Source organism: Lucilia sericata, unplaced genomic scaffold (genome assembly GCF_015586225.1).
Source record: "Lucilia sericata isolate MDLA Ls3-8-SP2 unplaced genomic scaffold, ASM1558622v1 Contig000002F_arrow, whole genome shotgun sequence".
Lineage (NCBI taxonomy): Eukaryota > Metazoa > Arthropoda > Insecta > Diptera > Calliphoridae > Lucilia > Lucilia sericata.
In genome coordinates, this window is record NW_023994043.1 from 132952 (window position 1) to 152963 (window position 20012).

Consider the following 20012-nt stretch of genomic DNA (forward strand, 5'->3'; position numbering starts at 1 on the left):
ATAATTTCAAATACAAAAAATTTTTAGAATTCATAGATCGAAATTTCATACTGAATTTTTTTATATGTTTACACAATTAGGAACAATATAAGGATTTATGATACTTTTTTGTAAATGGTTAATACGCCTTTATTCACATCAAATGTTTATTAACACAATATAATATTAACTAAATAAATATGGTTAATATTTTTTACAAATAAATAATTTGATTATCAATATTATTTTTAAATTTACATGATTAACAAGATGAGAATTTAACTGTTTCCATTATTTGACATTATCATTTAATCTTACATACTGACATACGCAGATACATATCTACAGCCATACAGTTAAATTGCGTAACACTTGTTAAATACATTTAACAGTTGTGACGTTTCTAATAATTACATTCACAATAGTTTAAAATGACTTCATTATCATTTAACAAATCTGAAAAATAAAGATGATTAATAAATATTGAATATTCCCTGCGGAAAATTTATTTAAACCCATAACAGGTGAAAAGAGAATATCGAAGGACTACATTCAGTAGTATCTATCTCAAATAACATAAGTTTTCAGGAGAGCAAAATCTTTTTATTTCACTAGTTCGTTAAAAAAAATTTTTTTCTATACAATATTTTTCTAGGACCATATCTAAAACCCTTTTATAATTAGAATTTAAAATTTTTCAATATTTGCAATATTATTTACAAATTTATAACAGATAGAGTATTTTTTTTCTATAAAAATTTATGAATATTAAATTATTTAATATTAAAGAAATCAAATATATAAAAACCACGAGAATGATGTTTTGGTCCAAAATCAACTACGTATGTTTTAAGACGATAATAAAATTAAACTAATTAGTATTTTAATGGCCAATATCTCAAAAAACATTAGGCTTTTTTTAAATATTTTGACACATTTATATTTAGCATGTTCAAATTAGTAAGAAAACTTGTTTTGCAACAGAAAAATATTCAAAATAATAGATTTTAAAGCAATTTTTGGGATAAGAGAGTTTTACATTGAGAAAAATTTCTTTTTTTAAGAAATATAAATTTCAAAACGCTATAAAATTTACAAAAATGTGTTTTTTCTCCTCTTCATTGCTGAATATTTAAGTAATTTTCTGATGGGGCTAGGGTCAAATGAGGCCCGATCATTACAAAATTCGGCAGGGTTATCAAGGGTACTATAAAATTAAGTTGTGCCACTTTTTGTCGAGATACGTGGATATTAAACATAACTAAGAGCTAAAAAGACCAAATTGGAGGGTCCGGTTGTATGGGGGCTAGGTGAAATAATGGACCGATTTCAACCAAAATCAAAAGGTTTCGTTCGTATCGTTTTAAGCGTTTCGGTCAAACGTTTTAAGCGTACCCAATTTTATTGAATTATCTTCAAAATTGCGACCTGTATTTTGATTACAAGCCGATTGGTATATTTAAAGATGGGTTTGGATCAATATCATTGTGCATTGTACAAACATCGGCATATACCCTCTCCACTAAAGTATAAAAACAATATAAAACAAGATATTGTACTCGGGCGAGTCCGACCATATAATACTCTACACCAGTTACAAAAATAAAATGTGATTTAGTTTCATAATAAAGCATTTAAGTTGAATTGTACCTTGTCTCAGATACACTTAAGCCATTTATTGTTGAATAAAATTATGGACATTTAAGTCAAATTTTGAAGGGTGCTTTGTATAGGGGCTTGGGTCAAATGAGGCCCTATAATTACAAAATTCATGAGGGTCATCAAGGCTAGTATAGAACTTGGTTTTGCAGCTTTTTGTCGAGATACGAGTATATTAAACATAATTATGAACTTAAAAGCACTATTCGGCGTGTTCAGTTGTATGGGGGCTAGGTGAAATAATAGACTGATGTTAACCATTTTCAATAGGCTTCGTCTCCGCTAAAATAGAAGATCATGTGCTAAATTTCATTGAATTATCTTCAAAATTGCGTCCTGTAGTTTGATTACAAGGTTTACATAGAAGGACGGACATAGCTAAATCGACTCAGAAAATGGTTCTAATCCGATTGATATGATTTAAGGTGGGTATAGGACTAATATAATTGTGCGTGACAAACATCAGCACAAACCCAATATACCTTCCCCACTAAAGTGTTATAGGGTATAATAATGTTGTTTGGACCAATTGGTTTTCAATGTTGGGCGGATGGAACCATAATATACTTAATATAGTACTTAGGATTATATACGAACAATATTTCGAGTGTAAAAAAGAGAATGATAAAATTAATGTATCACCAAATTTTTAATAAAAATAAATTGTTATTATCTGACATAGTGTTCTCAAATAATCCTTTGGAATGTTCGTACTGAGTTTTACACCAACAACTTTAATGTAAAATATATTCATGATTATAACCATTTCTTTTTAAGACGTATCTAAAAGATATAAATGCTTAAACTACATATTGTACTTGCTAAGGAATTGACACAAAAAAAAACGATTTTTAAAATTTATTTCCAAAATAACGTTAAAATTTAATTTTATAGTCTTATTCACACAATAAAATTATAACAGTGACATTTGTGGTACAGACAAAGTCTCTTTTGTTTAATTTATGTTCAATTATTAATCGGCCAATTTGATTTGGCCATTATCATTAACAAAAACAACAGTTACCAACAATAACAAATTGCAAATGAACAATATTAATGGTTCAATCAATTTTTATATTACACTTTAAGATATTTAATAAAAAAAATGGTCATGAATGTATCGCCAGAAATAAAAATCGAAATACAAAAGCAGTATTTAATCTTAATACTTATACTATATGTACTCGTCTGATGACTACTTTATTCTTCCTCGTCATCTTCTTTTTGTTGGTATTTTTATCTTTACCTGTTTTTGGTAGTTTTTGATTTTCGAAGAATAACGAAATTTAACCAACATTTCACTGCAGATCCAATGAGTTATTATTATTTTGTTTTTTTTTTTTTTTTTTTTTTTCATTTTTGAAAATTTTCCATATTTAAATTTAACAATCGAACTTTTGGAATTTTTTTCTTGTTTTTAAATTTCTTCGAGACAAAAACAAATTACCAAAGTGAAAAAATAAAGGAATCAATGAAAATAAAATAAACACAACAACAAACTTTCATAAAATAAGGTTAAAATTTCTAAAGATGAAATAAAAAAGATTTAGTTGCTGCCTGGTTAATAATTTCTGCAATGACGACAATCGAGATGATTGACGACATTTACGAGCAACAGGAGACGCGTGCCTGCATCAAGCGAGCAATGTAAATAACAAGATTTTTATTAAATTACATACTAACTGGATTTTAAATTAAAACTTTAGATTCGAATGAAAACAAGAAGTTTTCTTTATCAATAACGAAGAGCAAGTGAAGTTCTTAGTTCAAATAGTGACAAATAGTTTAGAGTATTGCACTACTTATGTAGATAATTGAATTGACGTGTTTTCAATAATTTATAAATTATTACATGCTTATGTTTGTATATTGAATATTCTTAATTTCTAACCCCTATTTCCACCACCTCCAGTTATCGTTTAACTGGTAGTTATTCGTCCAGTTAAGACAATTTTAGTATGAGAACTGTCAATATAAAAAGATAAAAAATAACTAGAGATGGTGAAAATGGGAGTAAATAAATAAAATTGATTTGAAGATAATTTTTTTTAATAAATAAAGTTAGAAGAATGTTAAATTTCTTATTCATTGTGCAAAAATTCTTAACAACTTTTCAATGTGTTATAATAATATAACGTTTAATTATTTACTATGATAACATTCAGTTACCTCTCTGATGATATGAAATATGACTTTCTTTTTAAATATCTAATAATTGTTATCTTAATATTTTTATTTCAGTCGATATATATTTTAGAAAATACAAACTTGTTTTAATTCCTCTGTATACATATAAATTTATTTTTTCAAAATTTATCATCATTTCCTTAAAATAATAAACATAAAATATTTCTTGAGGATTTAAATATTGAAAATTTCTTTCAAACCCCCTCCCACAATCAATAAATTTAAAAAAAGTAATAAAAAATACACTGTTTTTATATCCCAACTGAGTTTAAAATGTTTTTTTATTCAGGTTAATTTTAACCAATAAAAATAAATATGATAATTAATTTGTTAATTTTTCAAATTTTTGCGATAAACACACAACGATACAATGAATACAAACAAACATTATTTACAAAATGTAATCAATAAAAACAAAAATTTGAATATTATTTTAGGTCAAATTATACTCAAAGACCTTCATATTTACACTTGTGAATTTTTCGAACAGGGAATACAAACATTCGACGACAAACACACACACGAAATCAAATTAAAAAAATAAGAAGTAAGAATGTATTCAATGGAAAATGTGTGTAAAAACTAAAATAAAACCTTTTGATACATAGAACAATATTTATTCTGTTTTAATAACCCAGTTAACATTGAAAAGACAGGCATTTGGAAAGCCTGTCTTGAATTTAGAATAATTTGTTTGTTTTTTTTTCTGTACAGATTTTGTAATTGATTGTTAATTATTGACTCATTCAGAAACAATAACAGAATGCCCTTAAAAGTATATAATTATTTTATTTTATTGAATATGTATTATTTACTTTTTATCTACGCGACACTTTTATTACTTTTTAAACAATAAAATTCATAAAATAAAACAAAAAACCCCCATACATACTAAATTTCATTATAATTCATAGATATAATAATATTCATACACAAAAAAAACATACCTACAAACGTACATACAACATTCGTAAAGTATAAATATGAATAATGACTGACTGACTGCCTGGCTGTAGTTTAATAAATCTCAATAACAAATGTTTATTTTATTTAGTCATAAGAATATTAATTTCAATTTGTAAAATCTTTAATTACTTAAATCGAAATAAAAAAAACTACACACAACTATTACAAATATTTGCCATTATATAAACAACTATTGCCGTTTTAAATAATTTTTATTAGAAATTTTCAATAGAAATTTATAATTTTGGCATTTTTATTAATATAACAAGCAAACAACTTTTAAAATTCATACGAATTTAAAAGCAAACCCGAACTTAAAACAAAATACATATTTGCATAAATTAATCAGATGAAAAAAAAAGAGTTTTATTTTTAGTATTTAAATCTGTAGTTATTTACGAATATTTGCTAATAAAACAAACATGTGAATCTGTCTCTCTACACGCATACCTACTATCTATCTATCTATGTATGTACTATCTACATAAGATTAAAATTTCTGCGTATTTTCAATAAATTTTGTTTACTCTGGGTAGAAAGTACTTTTTGCATCAAATATACAATTTTTCTTTTAACCCGCTTTTGGCATCACAAGTAAAGAAATTGGTACTAATCAGTGTTATCGGATGTGGGGATTTGAAATTTTAACTCTGATTTGTTTTTACAGAATTCGCAAATAATTATTGATTTGTATAATACATACATACTTCATTCAACGTGTGTAAAGCTGGAGGTCCACACTACGCGTTTTCGTGTCAAAGCATTGCTTTTCATACCTTCTTTGCATCATACGCATCAAGTTACATGCTACGCTACTTAAGCGTAAATTTTTTGCTTTATTATACCCTACACCACTTTAGTGGGGAGGGTATATTGGGTTTGTGCTGATGTTTGTAACGCTCAATAATATTGGTCCTATACCGACCTTAAAGTATACCAATTGGCTTAGAATCATTTTCTGAGTCGAATTAGCTATGTCCGTCGGTCGGTCTGTCCGTCCGTCCATGTAAACTTTGCAATCAATCTACAGGTCGCAATTTTGAAGATAATTCAATGAAATTTGGCACATGATCTTCTATTGTCCCACGGAAGAAGCCTATTGAAAATGGTTAACATCGGTACATTATTTCACCTAGCCCCCATACAACTGAACCCCTGAATAGGTCGAAGCCAATTGAAAATGGTTAACATCGGTCTATTATTTCATCTAGCCCCAATACAACTGAACCCGACGAATAGGGCTTTTAAGTTCATAATTATGTTTAATATACTCGTATCTCAACAAAAAACTGCAAAACCAAGTTCTATACTAGCCATAATGACTCTCATGAATTTTATAATTATAGGGTCTCATTTGACTATAGCCCCTATATAAAGCCCCCTTCAAAATTTGACTTAAATGTCCACAATTTTATTCAACAATAAATGGCTTAAGTATATCAGGGACAAGGTACAATTCAACTTAAATGCTTTATTATGAAAACTAAATCACTAATTTTTTGACAGCCGCGTAGAATGCAAAGAAGCGTAGAACGAGTAGAGTGGACCTCCAGCTTAAGTATTCTGAATCCTTATGCTTGTCTGTCTATATGATTGTTAAAATAAATTTTCTGTTATGTTTTCGAGAGGTTTTCTAATGCAAACGATATTTAGAATCGGCACAGCAGAATATAGCACTTTAAATTTATTTTTATTTATGTTGGAAAAAATGGGGATTTTAAATTTAAAAGTGGAAATTTTTTGCTGACTTGGTACTTAAGATTAGTGACATGAGTAAAAAAAATTTCTGGCAGCACTGGTACTAATTTCAACGTATAATGTATTTTAAACAAATAATAAAATGTGTAGTATAACTTAAGGCTGGCATATAATTTAGCAAATACACAAACCATTTGCATGCAATATTATCGTATACTACATTATATTGCAGAGGTGGGAGTTTTGAAAACTATAGCGTATTTTAGTGTATCGTTTTTTAAGACCACAACACCACCTACCTTGTTATGTGGCTTTAAAAAAAAACTTTATAAATTTAAAATAAATATAAATTCTAACCTAAATTTATAAAATTCAATATTTTGAAAAAAGCTACTACGTTCACAATGGTAAAGTACTTTACTCTGGAGTGAATTAAAACGTGATAGTCAAATTTAAAATATTGCTGATAAAAAGAAACAAAAATACAAATATGTTGGAGTACTCTGTTATTGTGAACGTAGCTTAGGGCCCTAAACTGTCGATAAAATGAGTATTAAAATATAAACTTACGGTTCAGCTTCTATCGATTTTAATTTGGCAACATAATTGGAGGGTATATAACCTTCTTGTCGTGTCTTCTTGCTACGTGCCAACCACCAATCACCCTGAAATGGAAATAAGTACAATATTTAATATTATTGAAAAATACTGATTTCAGCTCGATATTAGTGAAAGTATACAGGTATATACTTTTATAGAAATGTAAATTTTGTTGAAATTAAAATGAAAAAATTAAATGAGTATAAAAACTTGTTTTTAGTAAATAGGATCAACGTCGATTTTATGTGTTGGTGAGTACCCTTTTTTATATTCTTTGCTTTAAATCTTCTTTTAAAGTATAAAATTTCAATCACTTGGTGTTAGCAAATGGGCCTAAACTTGGTCAACAATGGTTGCTTCGTAAAGACCATTAACCATACACAAATTATTACAGTATTCTAAAACTAACATTTGCATGTTGTTTTTTGATGAAGAAAAAGCTTTAAGTTTTATTGCAATAAAAATAAAATTTAAACACATTCTGTAAACGACGATTATAAAAATAAACTAAAAGGCACCTACTATACCCTACAATTGAGCTTTTGCTCAAGTTACAACAGTTAGAATATTCAATTATTTGATTTTGTACTCACTTTACTATTTTGAATAAGTTTTCCTTATCCATTATATTTCATAATGGATACTTATATTACAAATTGGTTAAAATGAAGATTTGGTAATTCAATTTATCTATATATTTAAAAGAGTAGCGTTACTGACTGACTGATTCATCATCGCACAGCCCAAACGGATGAACCTAGAATCATGAAATTTTGACAGTAGATGTGCTTTTGGTTATGTAGATCCACTAAGGAGGGATTTTTGGAAATTTGTACATTTACGGGTAAAAAGGGAAAAAACGGGTAAAACTGATTTTCTTAATTATCTTACCTAATATTAGTGATACAAGAAAAATTTTAAATGCAATTTATCTACTCTTAAAATAAGCAGATGAGTGTCTGGTACTTTTTTGAAATTCGTACTCTTAAGGGGTGAAAATGTGTAACAAAGGTGATTTTGGTACCTTTTTTGGCCCTTTATATCTTTTTAACTAATAAACAAAATAACATTTTTGTAAATATTTTGAATATATCTAACAAAATTAGGAGACACCTGTTTCGTATTTTTTTAAAATTCAGTCCTTTTTGGGTGTAAAAGGGAGAAAACTGTATTTTTGGTACTTTTTGTAGCACATTAAGAAAACTTTTTCTATTTATTGAAGTATTCCTATTAAATTACGGACAAACTCTGTAATATTTATTGAAACAAAATTTTTGCTATATCACTGGGGAAAAAGGTACCAAAAAGGAATATTATTTTGGAATTCGAGTACTAAGGGCTATATACGACCAAATTCGAGTAAATTGTTTGGTACTTTTTGAAAGCACAATTTTTCTGGAACAAATGAATGCAGATTTGAGTCGTTTGAGTTGTATCTGTAATATATAGATTTAAATACGGAACATTATGTAAACTTAATTCTCGAAAAAGTATATTTCTAAACGAAAAGGGGAAAAATTGTACTCTTCTTATTAGTACTTTCCACTAAGGTAGAATTTATTCCATTTTTGGTACTTTTTCTTTCTTCAAATTCAAAACTCATTATTATTAAACATACACGATAGTCATTGAATAAGATTCCTTTAGAGAGAACTTTTTAGTACTTTTTAGCTCATAAATGGTACTTTTTGAATTTTCTAAAATATTCAACCAAGAAACAAAAATGTTAACATACATGGTCTTGACTGAATAATATTCTGTAAGTGGGAACTCTGGTACTTTTCCATTCTTCAAATGTTACCTTTTGGATACTCTATAATGGTTAACCGGAACACATGACACACGGTCCTTATTGAATGAGAATTTATTGAGAGAGATTTTTGTACATTTTCGTTTTTCCGATGGTACTTTTTGATATTTTTACGATATTGAACATAAAAATATAATATTTAAAATGTAGGGACCTTAGTGAATGAGAATCTATTGAAAGGGACTTTTCGTACTTTTTCAATCATCAAATTATATTTTTTGAATTGTATATAAAATTGAACACGGAAACATACAATTTTTGATTAAATAATAATCTAAAAGAGGTATTTTATAGTACTGTTTTTCAAATAGTACTTTCGAAATTTTCTATAATGTGGAATCTAAACGAATGAAACTAATAAATACAAGCTTCTTATTGAATGCCAATTTATTCACGTGATATTAAACGTAAAAAAACTGAAACATTAAAAAAATGTTTAATCAATTTTAATTTTCTATAAAAGTAAACAAAATTTTGTATGTATGCTTGTATACACATATAGGACATTGTTCAAAATAATTTAACAAGCCTTTATAAAAAATTAAAATGTCATATCATTTCCAAAGTGTATTTTTTTTTTCCTTACGAAGAACTGTAAAGCCCCAACCAAATTAAGCCAAATATTATTTTTTATTAATTTTCTTAATATGTAAGTATTTGTATGTAAATAAAAATATTAATTTTAGAAGTAGAAAATAAACAACAGGAAACTCTTTTTTGGTTAAGAACATTTTAAAGTAAAAAAATTAACAAATTTATAAATATTTTTACAGACAGTTTAGTAATGAAATACCCAAGTTGTAATGGTTAACACCTCAGAGCTTATTTGAACATACAAACATACGTATTAAAATACCTAACGTCAGCTAAAACGGAAACGATCTTAATTAACTTATAACTCATTTACTACAAGACTGGCATAAATCAAAATTTAGTTTTTTTTAAAGCCTTTCATATTTAGCCTTAGAAATCAAAAATCTTCAATTTAATATTTTATGATTTTACACAAGAAGCAATCGATTTTTTTTAATAAAAACATTAATCAGTATCTTTGGACGTTTGCGTTTTAGATATCGATATCTACATGTATAAATATATGTACATATGTATGTCAAAATATGTTCATTTACAAATGAATGTGCGTAACTAAGAATACAAGTTGAAAGCAAAGACAAAAATCTACAAGTACGTTTTTGTTGGCCAATTTAATGGTTTATTATGGAAATACGATGGCCATTTGTATTCGAAACAGATTTATACAAGAACGTAATACAAAACAATGACCAAACTAAGCCGCTACAAAAACTTAAAAGACAGAATTATAGACAAATTAATTAAATAAATAATTAGCAAGTTCATTTATAAAAAATAAATTAATAGTAAAAAACATTATTAATAATAGGTTAGGTTAGGTTGATAGGAGGATATATATGTGTATATATATCAAATCCGAAGAAATACTAATAATAAGATTTTTTTTATTTTATAGGATTTTTCGAACATAAAATCGAATTTTCAAAAAAAAAAAATTACTCTGATTTTACAGTATTTTTTCAACTATAATATAGTCAATTAATCATTTTAATAATTGTTACACTCGTGTTATTAATTTCGGTAATTTTTTGTAATATTGTAAACAAAAATTTTCGCAATTATTGTTAATTTAAAGTAAAAAAGAGTAAAATTCGTATAAATAAACATTTTAGATTAAATGTGTGTGAAGTTAAATTCGAATTTAACTAGCAGAGACACAAACCACATTTTTTAACATTGCTCTTTTTGCAGCTAACAGAGCACTGTTAAGCATTTAACAGAAAGTACATGAAAAATTAAAAATATATACTTTAAAATTTTCAGAAAATGAAAAACGAAAATTTCAGAACTTAAAAAAATATGAAAAATAAAAAAAATATTTTTTGAATAAAATCAATATTTTAATAAAAAAAGATTAAAAATTCTCTAAAAAATCAATATTTCAATAAGAAAAATGTTAAAAATTCTCTAAAGGATTGGTGTCCAATTTGGACAAATATGGAAATGCACACGTATACCACTATATAGGAGTAGTAGTCCAAAGGGTCCTTAACAGGATTCCGGGAGTCATATTTCTGGAATAGTTTTGGAAGTTTTTTAAAAAATTTTTGAAAAAATCAATATTTCAATAAGAAAAATGTTAAAATTCTCTAAAGGATTGGTGTCCAATTTGGACAAATATGGAAATGCACACGTATACCACTATATAGGTGTAGTAGTCTGAAGGGTCCTTAACAGGATTCCGGTAGTCATATGTCTGGAATAGTTTTGGAAGTTTTTTAAAAAATTTTTGAAAAAATCAATATTTCAATAAGAAAAACGTTAAAAATTCTCTAAAGGATTGATGTCCAATTTGGACAAATATGGAAATGCACACGTATACCACTATATAGGAGTAGTAGTCTAAAGGGTCCCTAACAGGATTCCGGTAGTCATATGTCTGGAATAGTTTTGGAAGTTTTTTAAAAAATTTTTGAAAAAATCAATATTTCAATAAAAAAAATGTTAAAAATTCTCTAAAGGATTGGTGTCCAATTTGGACAAATATGGAAATGCACACGTATACCACTATATAGGAGTAGTAGTCTAAAGGGTCCCTAACAGGATTCCGGTAGTCATATGTCTGGAATAGTTTTGGAAGTTTTTTAAAAAATTTTTGAAAAAATCAATATTTCAATAAGAAAAATGTTAAAATTCTCTAAAGGATTGGTGTCCAATTTGGACAAATATGGAAATGCACACGTATACCACTATATAGGTGTAGTAGCCTAAAGGGTCCTTAACAGGTTTCCGGTAGTCATATGTCTGGAATAGTTTTGGAAGTTTTTTAAAAATTTTTGAAAAAATCAATATTTCAATAAGAAAAATGTTAAAAATTCTCTAAAGGATTGGTGTCCAATTTGGACAAATATGGAAATGCACACGTATACCACTATATAGGAGTAGTAGTCCAAAGGGTCCTTAACAGGATTCCGGGAGTCATATTTCTGGAATAGTTTTGGAAGTTTTTTAAAAAATTTTTGAAAAAATCAATATTTCAATAAGAAAAATGTTAAAATTCTCTAAAGGATTGGTATCCAATTTGGACAAATATGGAAATGCACACGTATACCACTATATAGGTGTAGTAGTCTGAAGGGTCCTTAACAGGATTCCGGTAGTCATATGTCTGGAATAGTTTTGGAAGTTTTTTAAAAAATTTTTGAAAAAATCAATATTTCAATAAGAAAAATGTTAAAATTCTCTAAAGGATTGGTGTCCAATTTGGACAAATATGGAAATGCACACGTATACCACTATATAGGAGTAGTAGTCTAAAGGGTCCCTAACAGGATTCCGGTAGTCATATGTCTGGAATAGTTTTGGAAGTTTTTTAAAAAATTTTTGAAAAAATCAATATTTCAATAAGAAAAATGTTAAAATTCTCTAAAGGATTGGTGTCCAATTTGGACAAATATGGAAATGCACACGTATACCACTATATAGGTGTAGTAGTCTGAAGGGTCCTTAACAGGATTCCGGTAGTCATATGTCTGGAATAGTTTTGGAAGTTTTTTAAAAAATTTTTGAAAAAATCAATATTTCAATAAGAAAAATGTTAAAATTCTCTAAAGGATTGGTGTCCAATTTGGACAAATATGGAAATGCACACGTATACCACTATATAGGTGTAGTAGCCTAAAGGGTCCTTAACAGGATTCCGGTAGTCATATGTCTGGAATAGTTTTGGAAGTTTTTTAAAAAATTTTTGAAAAAATCAATATTTCAATAAGAAAAATGTTAAAAATTCTCTAAAGGATTGGTGTCCAATTTGGACAAATATGGAAATGCACACGTATACCACTATATAGGAGTAGTCTAAAGGGTCCCTAACAGGATTCTGGTAGTCATATGTCTGGAATAGTTTTGGAAGTTTTTTAAAAAATTTTTGAAAAAATCAATATTTCAATAAGAAAAATGTTAAAATTCTCTAAAGGATTGGTGTCCAATTTGGACAAATATGGAAATGCACACGTATACCACTATATAGGAGTAGTAGTCTAAAGGGTCCCTAACAGGATTCCGGTAGTCATATGTCTGGAATAGTTTTGGAAGTTTTTTAAAAAATTTTTGAAAAAATCAATATTTCAATAAGAAAAATGTTAAAATTCTCTAAAGGATTGGTGTCCAATTTGGACAAATATGGAAATGCACACGTATACCACTATATAGGTGTAGTAGTCTGAAGGGTCCTTAACAGGATTCCGGTAGTCATATGTCTGGAATAGTTTTGGAAGTTTTTTAAAAAATTTTTGAAAAAATCAATATTTCAATAAGAAAAATGTTAAAATTCTCTAAAGGATTGGTGTCCAATTTGGACAAATATGGAAATGCACACGTATACCACTATATAGGTGTAGTAGCCTAAAGGGTCCTTAACAGGATTCCGGTAGTCATATGTCTGGAATAGTTTTGGAAGTTTTTTAAAAAATTTTTGAAAAAATCAATATTTCAATAAGAAAAATGTTAAAAATTCTCTAAAGGATTGGTGTCCAATTTGGACAAATATGGAAATGCACACGTATACCACTATATAGGAGTAGTCTAAAGGGTCCCTAACAGGATTCTGGTAGTCATATGTCTGGAATAGTTTTGGAAGTTTTTTAAAAAATTTTTGAAAAAATCAATATTTCAATAAGAAAAATGTTAAAAATTCTCTAAAGGATTGGTGTCCAATTTGGACAAATATGGAAATGCACACGTATACCACTATATAGGTGTAGTAGCCTAAAGGGTCCCTAACAGGATTCCGGTAGCTACATGTCTGGAATAGTTTTGGAAGTTTTTTAAAAAATTTTTGAAAAAATCAATATTTCCCTAACAGGATTCCGGTAGTCATTTTTCTGGAATAGTTTTGGAAGTTTTTTAAAATCAATACTTTAGAGAATTTTGTGCATTACTGCTTTAAATATATTGATATTTTTAAAAATTTTTTAAAAAACTTCCAAATTTATTCCAGAAATACGACTCCCGGAATCCTGTTAAGGACCCTTCAGACTACTACACCTATATAGTGGTATACGTGTGCATTTCCATATTTGTCCAAATTGGACACCAATCCTTTAGAGAATTTTTAACATTTTTCTTATTGAAATATTGATTTTTTCAAAAATTTTTTAAAAAACTTCCAAAACTATTCCAGACATATGACTACCGGAATCCTGTTAAGGACCCTTTAGGCTACTACACCTATATAGTGGTATACGTGTGCATTTCCATATTTGTCCAAATTGGACACCAATCCTTTAGAGAATTTTAACATTTTTCTTATTGAAATATTGATTTTTTCAAAAATTTTTTAAAAAACTTCCAAAACTATTCCAGAAATATGACTCCCGGAATCCTGTTAAGGACCCTTTGGACTACTACTCCTATATAGTGGTATACGTGTGCATTTCCATATTTGTCCAAATTGGACACCAATCCTTTAGAGAATTTTTAACATTTTTCTTATTGAAATATTGATTTTTTAGAGAATTTTTAATCTTTTTTATTAAAATATTGATTTTATTCAAAAAATATTTTTTTTATTTTTCATATTTTTTTAAGTTCTGAAATTTTCGTTTTTCATTTTCTGAAAATTTTAAAGTATATATTTTTAATTTTTCATGTACTTTCTGTTAAATGCTTAACAGTGCTCTGTTAGCTGCAAAAAGAGCAATGTTAAAAAATGTGGTTTGTGTCTCTGCTAGTTAAATTCGAATTTAACTTCACACACATTTAGATTAAATAACAGTTATATAAATAAATAGAAATTAAAATATTTATTTTTTTATTTATAGCTAAAGTTTGAGCTTGTAATAACTATTTTTTAATTTTTACTATACATTTAAATAAAAACAATTCGCTATTTTTGCTTTTTTTAAATTAAACAAAATTGAAAAGAAAAAACTTATTGAATTTTGCACGTTTTATTATTTCGTCATGAAATTCAAATTCAACAGCAACAATAACAACATAAACAAAATAAATGGCACGAAGAACCCAGTTTGTGTACTACAAAATACTGTTATTTGTTTTTTTGCAGCCTTGTTTTGTTTCATATTATTTTTGTATATTTTTCTTGTAGAAAGTAATTTGAAAACAATTTCGTACAGGTAGTTACTTAGCAAATAGCATAAATATACATATGACTTAAATAAATGTTGGAAATATTACAACACAGAAAAAAGCATACTTTTGAAAAGAATAAGAAATTAAAATCAGACATGCCCAGCTTTATTCATATGCATATATTAGGTTATACCACCGATTTCAAGAAGTTTGCACTGTTTGCTAATAATTTGATATATATAATATTTCGACAACTTATGCTAAGATTTTTTTAATTTTAAATATAATTTTTCTGGAAGCTTAAAGTGATTAAAAATTTTCTAGATTTATGAGGATAAGAATGATTTTTTGAAGAAAACCATGTAAAACCATGCCCAAAATAATTCTTATCACTAAGTAACTAATGAGTGCATGATTTCGATTTTTATACCCTACACGAATTTAGTGGGGAGGGTATATTGTATTTGTGCTGATGTTTGTTACACACAATAATAATCGTCTTATATCCAGTATAGTATACCAATCGGCTCATAATAATTTTCAAGATAATTGGATAAATTTTTGGTACAAGCGCTTTGGGCCAAGGACGAAGCCTTTTGAAATGGTAAAAATCGGCCCATTATTTCACTTAGTCTCATACAACAGAACCCCTGAAAAGGGGTTAAGATCATAATTATGTTAAATACACCTGTATCTCGAAAGCGGCACAAATAAGTTTTATACAAGCCTTGATAACATTGCCAAGTTATATAAAGGTCGGGCTGCCATACAAAGTCCCCTTCAGAAAATTACTTAAATGTCCAAAATTCAGCACAAGATTATATAAATATAAATATATTTACAAAATTTTATCGGGATCGGCCCATATTTGCCCCCAACCCATATATAAACCCTCTTTCAGAGAATTAGTTTTTCGCTCACAAATTGCTTAAATGTATCGGAAACAAGGTTATATTTAAGATAAATACTTTGTTATGAAAAATAAATCACATATGCAATTCTTTTGAAAAGGTAAGTTTACCTTTGGTATTAAGTTTGCTGTTAAAAATTGGTTAACATGATCTTATGTTTTCAGATATGTACATTAGGGTGGCCCCGTTTATACGGAGGAAAAATGAAAAAAAAAAAAATAATTGATGTCATACTTTACAAACGACATCTTAATCACATCTAAAAATGCGATTGCATACTTTTCGCTTTTATAAACCAAACATATCCTTACAAATGAAAACACAGTTAAAAATGAGGAAAGAGATGTAGAAAAGTCACTACAAACAACATATTCGAAGTACTTCAAATTTTGATGAAGAACCAATGAAATTTATTTAAGCGTTTCATTGAAAGAATGTGGTTTATTTTTGACATACAAATATCGGATTTTTACAGCTTTTAAAGATAAGATTAGATGTAGTTCAAAGTTGTCAAAAATGAAAAACATTCCTCCAATGACACGCTGATGTAAAATTCATAGGTTTTTCACCTGAATTTGAAGCACTTCGGGTTACTAGTTGTGATAAAAATTCTACATCTTTTTCCACTTTTTTTGCTGGGATAGTACGCGGAAGAAAGATACATTTTTATAGCAACAATAGTTTTAATTTTATTTAGTTTTTTGTCTCTCCTGTAAAATTTTGAAAAGTGTTGTTAGGCCCTTTAGGGCCTAACTAATATAGGGTATCATATGGTCGGCCACAGCCGACTATACTTTCGTACTTGTTTTTTTTTTTAATTTTAATGAATTCGAAATCATGGAAATTCCCATATTGAATAAAATCATTATTTTTATACTCTTAATAATACACATGAATTTTATACTAGTTGCTTAGAAGCAATTTACCTAAAGAATATACCAACATTGTCAGATTTGATAAAAATCATCTAATCGACCAAAAGAGTGCATGCAAGCAATGCGTTCTGGGCAAACTCTAAACATAATGGGATTTTTTTTTTTTGTTTATTTTGACGAGACTACCCCACATAAAATTAAAACATAAATAAACAAAATGTGTATAAAATGCTCCAACCTAAATATTTTGTAATTGTTCCATTTATATAAAATATTCTATGAAATGCTAGAACATGAATGAATATAATCAGTCATAATCTTTGAACAAACTTCTCCCCCTTTTCAATTTGGATGCTTTTCAGGCAAAGTATTTTAATGATTATGGGGTTATTTTGTAAAAAATATTTACTTTGGTCACGTTTAAAACTTTTATTTTTAAAATATTTTAATAACACATTTTTTTAAATAAAAAATAATCAGTTTTTTACCCATCTAAGGTTTATTATAAGTAGATATTCTGCCGGGTAAAATAATTTTGATATGAAAACTATCAATATATCATTATGATAAAAAATAACTACAACTAAAATATAACTCTTCATTGAATCAATTATTTCCTTAAATAAATTCAAATGTTTTAATAACCATGTTGGATGATTGTTGATAATTTTTTATTTAATAATATTTATAAATTTTTAAGAAAAAAAAAATTAAAGCATTCATAACCATAAAAGCCATGAATAATTTTATTACTTTACAATTTAAATTATACATTTTTGTAAAATGTTAAAAATATCTCATGGGATCAAAGTAAGGAAGAGCATGACACAATATCCCCTTAGAGCTTCCTAATATTATTCTACAAAATTATAAAATAATAATACATGTTTTAATTACATTAAAGTTATTTTTTTTGTTAAAATTTTATTTACTTTGTTTTGGTAGACGCAGTGATGGTCATTTAAATAGAAAATGTCAAATATTGTTCAATCTAATTGCAAAGATATAAGTTACAATTCTCTGGTAACAAGGAAAACGTTCCAAAGTTTAAAATTCCAATGCTAAACTGTAAATTTCTGATCCAATTTCTATACATAACTTACACAACATGGGATTGTGTACAGGAATTCTAAAAATTATTTTTGTTTAACTTAAGATTTCTTTTTTGCCACATACATAATTATTTCTGTACTTTTATTTCAAACATAAAGCATAAGCAGACAAATTTGTTTATATGAACATCTAAAGAAATTTATATGTATTTTTCTATTTGGACTAAAGCCAGTTAAATAAATCGTCGTCATGGTTATAAGCGCCATCTGTTCAAAAACATCAGAGTTCCCACAATTTTTGAACATTGCAATAATAAATACAATATCTGCAATAATTTCATTGTTTATTCTATTTTTTATTTATTTATATTTCTGGTACAATTTATTTGATTTTCACATTTCAGTCGAGACATCAATTAGCCATCGTTATCAGTAACAATAAAACAATCACACTTGTACATCACTGTAGAGAGTGCAATGAAAGAGTGAAAGAAAAGGAGAGATAGAGGGAGGATAGGTATTGTAAATATTGTGTGCCAGCCAAACAACCAACGCCTTCATGCAGCGCTGACGAAATACAAACAAATTTTCTTATATTATTGTGTTTATAAATAAACTTTGTGTTTTTGTTGCGGAAGGTTAATGTTCTTTCACTCTAGATTGTGTCACTTAAAAATTATAACGTCACAATACATAAACAAAAACGTTTAATAATAATTTGAATTTTTATTATAATTTTTTTTACAAAAAACGTAAAAAGTTTATATTTTTTGCAAAGTTTTTTTATAAAATTCTCTAATGACTTAGACATATTTAGGTTGAAACATTTACTGTGTTTTTCCTCTATGGCATATCAGAAATTTTCGTGTAACAGCAAAAGTAATTGACATTTTCACATTTTTCCGGAAATTTTCAGATTTTTACATTTTAACACAGATTAATTTAATATAATTCGTTGAAATTAAAACATCCCAGCAAAAAAAGTGTGGAAAAAGATGTAGAATTTTCATCACAACTAGTAACCCGAAGTGCTTCAAATTCAGGCAAAAACCTATGAATTTTACATTAGCGTCATCTAATCTCATCTTTAGAAGCTGTAAAAATCCGATTCTTTCAATGAAACGCTTATGTAAATATCATTGGTTTTTCATCAAAATTTGAAGTACTTCGAATATGTTGTTTGTAGTGACTTTTCTACATCTCTTTTTTTATTTTTTGCTGGGATATTAATTCTCAATAAAATCTACCGAAACGGTTTTTTTCGTTTTTCAAAATTCAATCTAGATCGAATTATATTTGAATTTATCAAAGTCAAAACATTTTAAAATAATGTAAACAACAACATACAAACCGTTATTAAAAAAGTAATAATTTTGGAGTCGTATACAACAGTGTGATATATTATTGAAATCGTCTCCCAAAGACCTTTCATATGATACTAAGTTTTCATATGGTTTATTTACCAAAAATATGAAAAAATCATAAAAACCATAAAAAATACGGTTTTATCTTTTGATCCAGTTCACTAAATAATAAAATAAATGGTATCTTAGAATGAACTAAATTTTAATTTTCGGTTGGAACATCAGCAAGTCCAATTTTGGGGCCACCCTAATGTACATAAATACATATCGTCACCTAAAACGCAAACGGCCATATCTAACATTTTACAAATTTTACAGGAGAAGCAAAAAACTTTTTAAATTGAAAAGTTGTTTCAAGCAGCGCGATTTATTTTTATTCAATAAATAAATTGTTTAATATTGAAACCTAACATTAGTTATGGTCGTTGACAATGACGTATATAAAAATGGTTAAATTGGACATTTAAATGTTTTTGTAGATGGCGCCTTTTGTTTTTTGTCAATAAAATCGCTAAATTTGGTTAGAGGAGTCCAAATTTTTGTGTGAATATTTGTTTTGATGCAATACATTAGAATCAACAATAAATGGATTTTGAATTTTTGGTTAGTTAGGGCCGTTTGCGTTTCAGATGACAATATATACATTTATAAATATCCCAGCAAAAAGAGTGTTGAAAAATTCATCACAACTAGTAACCCGTGAAGTGCTTCAAGTTTGGTTTGCATTATACATTAGTGTCCCATTGTAGGGCTGTTGTTCATTTTTGACGACTTCTAACAAGATC

General features: G+C 27.4%; 1 protein-coding gene across 3 annotated transcripts in view; it reads right to left on the minus strand.

Moving 5' to 3' along the window:
• LOC119615960 (tyrosine-protein kinase Src42A) overlaps positions 1-20012 on the minus strand; it is a 109279-nt gene that overhangs the window by 76098 nt on the left and 13169 nt on the right. For all 3 annotated transcript variants that reach the window (XM_037972086.1, XM_037972078.1, XM_037972070.1), the window contains exon 3: positions 7060-7154. In XM_037972086.1, the coding sequence (XP_037828014.1) occupies positions 7060-7154 (95 nt within the window). The remainder of the gene's footprint in view (positions 1-7059; positions 7155-20012) is intronic.